Source organism: Vitis riparia, unplaced genomic scaffold (assembly GCF_004353265.1).
Source record: "Vitis riparia cultivar Riparia Gloire de Montpellier isolate 1030 unplaced genomic scaffold, EGFV_Vit.rip_1.0 scaffold786_pilon_pilon, whole genome shotgun sequence".
NCBI lineage: Eukaryota > Viridiplantae > Streptophyta > Magnoliopsida > Vitales > Vitaceae > Vitis > Vitis riparia.
In genome coordinates, this window is record NW_023269783.1 from 99,240 (window position 1) to 105,826 (window position 6,587).

Here is a 6,587-nt window from a genome sequence, read left to right on the forward strand (position 1 = left end):
TTCAGAAATTAATTTAGCTGTAGTGCCTACTGACACTTGGTGGATAGATACGGGTGCAACTACTCACATAAGTGTCACTATGCAGGGTTGCTTAAGGAGCCGAATGCCAACTGATGGTGAAAGATACATCTATGTGGGAAATGGCAACAAGGCTGCAGTCAAGTTTATTGGTCTTTTTAGATTACAATTAGACTCTGGATGTGCTTTGGATTTGGAAGAGACTTTTATAGTATCGTCATTTAGACGGAATTTAATTTCTATTTCATGTATGGACAAATTTGGATATTGTTGTTCATTTAGAAATGGAATTGTTAGTCTTTATCTAAATTCAAATGTTATTGGTACAGGCAGTCTAACAGATAAATTATACAAATTGAATATAAAGGCCACTAATGGAAATGAAACCTTGCATTCAAGTAATTATGACATTAAGCGAAAATTAATAAATGAGAATTCATCAATGTTATGACACAGGTGTTTGGGTCATATTTCAAATCAATGTGTTCAAAGGCTTGTGTCAGAATGAATTCTTGATCCACTTGATTTCTTAGACTTTCAAGTCTGTATAGAGTGCATTAAGGGTAAACAAACAAATATGAGGAAAAAGGATGCCAATAGGTCCAGTGACGTCTTGGAATTGATACATACGGACATTTGTAGTCCATTTCCTACACCTTCTTGGAATGGACAACAATATTTTATCACTTTCATTGACGATTACTCGTGCTATGGCTATCTTTATTTGATTCATGAGAAGTCTCAGTCATTGGATATGTTCAAGAAGTTCAAAGCTGAAGTTGAGAACCAACTAAGCAAGAAAATAAAGGTTGTCAGATATGACCGTGGAGGTGAATATTATGGTAGATATGACGAATCCGGTAAACAACGTCCAGGGCCATTCGCCAAATATTTGATGGAGTGTGGTATCGTTCCTCAGTACACCATGCCGGGGACTCCGAGCCAAAATGGTGTAGTTGAGAGGCGAAACCATACTCTTAAGGATATGGTAAGAAGTATGATCAGTCATTCTACCTTACCAGAATCACTTTGGGGCGAAGCCATCAAAACCGCAGTTTACATTTTGAATAGGGTACCAAGCAAAGCAGTAGGCAAAACCCCATATGAGTTATGGACTAGCAAGAAACCGAGTATTAGGCACTTGCATGTTTGGGGTTGTCTAGTTGAAGCTAGGCCTTACAAGCCAAATGAAAAGAAATTGGACTTCAGAACAGTGAGCTGTTACTTTGTCGGGTATTCTGAAAGGTCGAGAGGCTTCAAATTTTATGACCCCTCAACTAGATCCTTCTTTGAAATGGGCAATGCTAAGTTCATTAAGGATGTTGAGTTAAGTGGGAGAGAACCATTTAGAAAAGTGGTCTTTGAAGAGGAATCTGTTAGTACTCCTATTATTACGACTGGACATGGTCATATTATGTGTGATGACACTATTCAGAATGTACAGTCGATAACAGAAATTCAAGACACACATAAAATTCCTCTTGCTCAAGTTATGGAACCGATTCAAGTTCATGAAGAGGTAACTCAACAACCTCAAGTACAAGTGCCACTGAGGAGATCCACTAAAGAAAGGAGAAGTACAATTTCAGATGATTATATTGTATATCTCCAAGAATATGAGTTTGACATGGGTCTGGAAGACGATCCAATTTCAGTTAGTCAAGTCAAACAAAGTTCTGACTTTGAAAAGTGGATAGAAGCCATGAAGGATGAGATGAAATCAATTAAAGACAATGGTGTTTGGGACCTAGTAAAGTTGCCTGAAGGTGTAAAACCGATTGGTTGTAAATAGATTTTTAAGACCAAGCAGAATTCAAAAGGCAACATTATTAGGTATAAGGCATGCCTAGTCGCAAAAGGTTTCACTCAAAAGGAAGGCATTGATTATAAGGAGACCGTTTCACTGGTTTCGTCAAAGGACTCCTTTAGAATTATCATGGCACTTGTAGCTCATTATGATTTAGAGTTGCATCAAATGGACATTAAAACTGCGTTTCTTAATGGTAACATTGATGAAACTATATACATGGTGCAACCAAAGAACTTTGAGTCTAATGATTCAAAGCAACTTGTATGCAGATTAAAAAGGTCCATATAAGGTTTAAAGCAAGCATCTTGACAATGGTACCAGAAGTTTGATCAGGTGATCACTTCATTTGGTTTTAAGGAGAACACCGTTGATCAATGCATATACCTCAAGTTCAGTGGGAGCAAATTAATTATCTTGGTGCTATATGTTGATGATATTCTACTTGCAAGTAGTGATGTGGGACTTTTGCATGAAATCAAACGATTTCTGTCTAGTAAATTTGATATGAAGGATCTTGGTGATGCATATTTTATGTTAGGTATACAGATCTATAGGGATTGTTCAAGAGGTATACTTGGGCTATCACAAAAGGCCTACATCGATAAAGTTTTGAGTTGATTTGGCATGAGCAATTGTGTACCAGGAGACACGCTTGTGGCAAAAGGCGATAAATTTAGTTTGCACCAATGTCCGAAAAATGAACTTGAGAAGAAGGATATGGAGAGGTTTCCTTATGCCTCGGCAATAGGAAGTCTCATGTATGCACAAGTTTGTACACGTTCGGATATTGCGTGCATTGTTGGAATGTTAAGTAGATACTTGAGTAACCTAGGTATGGATCACTGGAAAAAGGCAAAACGGGTTATGCGGTATTTACAAAGAACTAAAGATTATATGCTCACATACCGTAGATCCAGTCATTTAGAGATCGTGGGATATTTGGACTCCGATTTCGTGGGATGTCTTGACAGCAGGAGATCCACTTCAAGCTACATCTTCATGTTGGCTAGAGGAGTAGTTTCATGGAAAAGTGTTAAACAAACGCTTATTGCTTCTTCCACCATGGAGGCAGAATTCATAGCTTGCTACGACGCATCAAACCATGGGATATGGTTGTGGAATTTATCACTCAGTTGCGAATTGTTGATGGGATTGAGAAACCATTGAGAATCAATTGTGATAATAAGGCCGCAAAATTGTATTCTAAGAACAATCGAAGTTCGTCAAAGTCCAACCACATTGACATCAAGTTCTTGGTTGTGAAAGAAAGAGTTCAGAGTCTTCAAGTATCGATTGAACACATAAGCACAAACTCCATGATTGCAGATCCGCTCACTAAAGGTTTGCCACCCAAAGTATATCATGAGCATGTCACACATATGGGTGTTGTACACATTGATGATGTGCTAATATAGCGGGAGTTTGTATTTAGATTTTGTGTTTGTTTTCTTGATGTGATATTATGTTATGTTATCTGTACAGACCTTGATTTTAAAATACTATTGTGTTTGAATACTCTGAATTCAAATGATGACTTTCAGAAGCAGTTTAGCATCAAGTGTTAAAAGTGGAATTTGACTATTTTTTAGTCATAAAGTGGGACCAATTGGAAATAGCCATATTAGAGATCACATTCTATGTAATTTCCATGCTACACATCCATACTTGATCCATGTTTAATCCATGTTGCTAATTTTGTTGATATTGTGATCATTGATGGGTCTAGTTATAATTATGATTAACAAAGGCCATTTTGATCCTATATTAGCATAACTAGTAGACTAGATTGTTTAAGGATATTAAGATAAAATAACAAGATGAGCTCAATAAAGTACTATCATGAACATTGTTTTGTAATATATGTGGTCAAAGTGGGAGATTGTTAAGATATGGACTCACACATATTTAACAATGGTACATGACTAAGCTATTTGCCTTTTGATATTTATTTTGTATTAGTTTTCCACAGTATGGGCCACCTTATGTGTAGAGCCCATTGCCATCACGGGCCTTAGATGATGAGCCTAAGACTTGTGAGGCCCAATAGACAAAGGGTATGGTCCCTAAGGCAGGAGGGTATAAATCCAAAGACTAAGTGTCTATTCAGGTTCATCACATCATTTTGAAATAAGAACATACCCGTTTCTCTCCTGCTCCCATTGTCAGAGAGAATTCAATAAGAGGTGGTGCCCTCCACGACCTTAGAAGATCCATACCTTGTTCAAAACGAAAAGCAAAATAGACTCAGGTTCGTTCATTCCCTATCTGGAGATCATGACATGTTTTCAGGATTGATATCTATATATATATATATATATATATATGTTTAGTTTTTATTATTGGTGATAATGGAGATCAAAATGAATAACAGATAAGACTCTTGATGAGTAACTACATCCCTCTGCACCACTGCTACATTCTCCGCCGCCGAATTCTGTGAGCTCTTCTTCCACAACTTTGTCTTCCTGGGTCTTGGTTATGGAGAATCCTTGAAAGAATTCCATCAACATGTTTGTTGTAACATTTCCTCCATCTCTTGCACAACAATAGAGGCCAATACACAATTCCCAACCCTGTCAGAAATCCAAGTTCAGGAGCTATATATTTCCACTGAATCTCCGGTGGTGTAGCATCTTCGCAACTTGCATTTAGGGGGGAACCGCATAATCCTCTGTTACCCACGAAAGAATTTTCTGAAAACCTTAGAAATTGACCACCTTTTGGGATGCTTCCCACTAATTGATTGAATGAGAGGTTCAGGAATGAAAGGGAACTAAGGGTAGTGAGCTGTGTAGGGATCTCCCCGCTCAGCTTGTTCAATGAGAGGTCTAATGACTCAAGCTGTCGGAGCTGTCCTAGTGATGATGGGATTTGCCCTGTGAAACCATTACCAGATAAGTCAAGAGTCACTAGACTCACAAGACCATCCCAGTGAGAGGAAGGAATCTGACCTGCTAAATAATTATGAGAAACGTTTATTTGGGTGAGATACCTGGAGAAACTGAAGGATGGGATTGGACCAGAGAAGTTATTATGAGAGAAGTCCAAGTTAACCAGTTGAGTAAGGTTTGTCAGCGCCTTTGGGATTGAACCACTGAAATTGCACCGCGCAAGCGCTATTCCAGTCAACCTCTTGAGATTGCCTATGGAGTTGGGTACTTCCCCTGAAAATTCTGTATCACTGAGCACCAAGGTTTCTAGAGATCCATTCAGAGGGAATTCTGGCAAAGAACCCTCAAGTAACTTGTTATTTGACAAATCAAGAATTTTGAGGGTCCGTAACTGAAAGATCTTTTCTGGAAATGTTCCATGTAATCCACAAGAACTGAGCTGCAAGTGAATCAAATTTGAGAAATTTGCAAAGAGATGTGGAACTGGAGCAGAAAAATTGTTGTTATCCAGATGAATCCTCGAGAGGGATTGAAGCTTCTTCAGAGAAGAATCAATAGGACCAGAAAGAAAACTGTTGGACAAGCTCAGCACTTGCAGTTTAGACACTGAAGATGATAATGCCTGGCACCAATCCTTCCCCTCGGCCGATATGTTTACACCATTAAGATGGAGTTCTCTGAGCTCATTGAGGTTCTGAACCAGCGTTGTCAGATTTGGGTTCTCAAGTTTCAACGTAGGAGCTCCAGGGATGTAATAAAGGGTAGAGAAATCAATTGTTACCAACCTTGTCAACAGGGAAATCTCGATTGGAATCTGCCCAGAAAAGCCGGAATTCGACAAATTCAGGTAAGTCAAGTTACCAAGCTTGTGGAATCCTGATGGAATCTGAGAGAAGGAGAAGGTGTTGTTAGCCAAATTCAAGCTCTGGAGATGTTGTAGACTGAAAATGCTACTGGCGCTACTGAATCCACCAGAAATTGATTGGCTACTGAGATCAAGAGCGACAACATGACCAGTGGCATCCCAGGTTACACCTCTCCAAGAACAGCAATCTGTGCTCGGATTCCAGGAAACTAGATTACTTGATGCAGCAACATTGAATTTGAGGGTGTTCTTCAGTTGCAGCAACATAGACATCTGATCCTCCCGGCATATGAGACATTCGCCCGACACGAAAGCAACATGGATACCGAAAAAGATTGAATATAAAGGCAGGAAATAAAGCCATGTAAACAGCTGAATTCTCAATGGAAGCAGCAGGGAGATACTGCTACAACAAATCATGTTCAATATGATTTAGAAGAGGAAAAAAGAGAGGGTTCTAGTTATACATAAACAACACAGCATTCTAAATATATATAGTACAGATTTTTCCTGTTTATCTTATTCATACGAACCAATTCGGTGATTTCATTACTTAATGATATTTACTTCTTCGATTTTTCCTTCCTTGTTTCCTCCTATCTACTCCTTTTCAAGTCACATCACAATTCATCATTTTCTTACACTTTTTACTCTTACGATTTTGTCAGAATTTTCCTTTAGGAACCGATCATGAAGTAACACAACATTTCCAGGACCACGGAAAAGGTGGCCTTCATTGCCAAGACTTTTCTCTATTCCAAACAATATGCCATAACTTTTTTGTTTCCATCTATTAATTTTAATCGTAATAACTATAAATATAGTTATAATTACGTAGAAACTTCACAATGATTTATAAAGTTGCTTCATTACTTCTCTTCGTGGGGAAAGGTATTCACACTGAAACCGAAGTCTTGGTGCACCTCGACTTTGATACTTCTGTAGGAAGCGTCATGGAATTTAGTTGTAATTGGTTGTGACAGTGACACGAGTGGTTGTGGAA

At 38.5% G+C, this 6,587-nt stretch overlaps 1 protein-coding gene across 2 annotated transcripts; it reads right to left on the reverse strand.

The window, feature by feature from the left end:
* Positions 1-4,045: 4,045 nt before the first annotated feature.
* Positions 4,046-6,005, reverse strand: LOC117910611 (receptor-like protein 43). Of its 2 annotated transcripts, XM_034824708.1 has the most exons (2): positions 5,692-5,768; positions 4,046-5,605 (listed from the first exon to the last, which is right to left on the reverse strand). In XM_034824708.1, the coding sequence occupies exons 1-2, from the start codon at positions 5,740-5,742 to the stop codon at positions 4,241-4,243; spliced, it is 1,416 nt and encodes a 471-aa protein (XP_034680599.1). In that variant the 5' UTR covers positions 5,743-5,768; the 3' UTR covers positions 4,046-4,240. The 2 variants fall into 2 exon arrangements, with proteins under 2 accessions (XP_034680599.1, XP_034680598.1); XM_034824707.1 differs by having other exon boundaries at positions 4,046-6,005.
* Between the last annotated feature and the right edge of the window lie 582 nt (positions 6,006-6,587).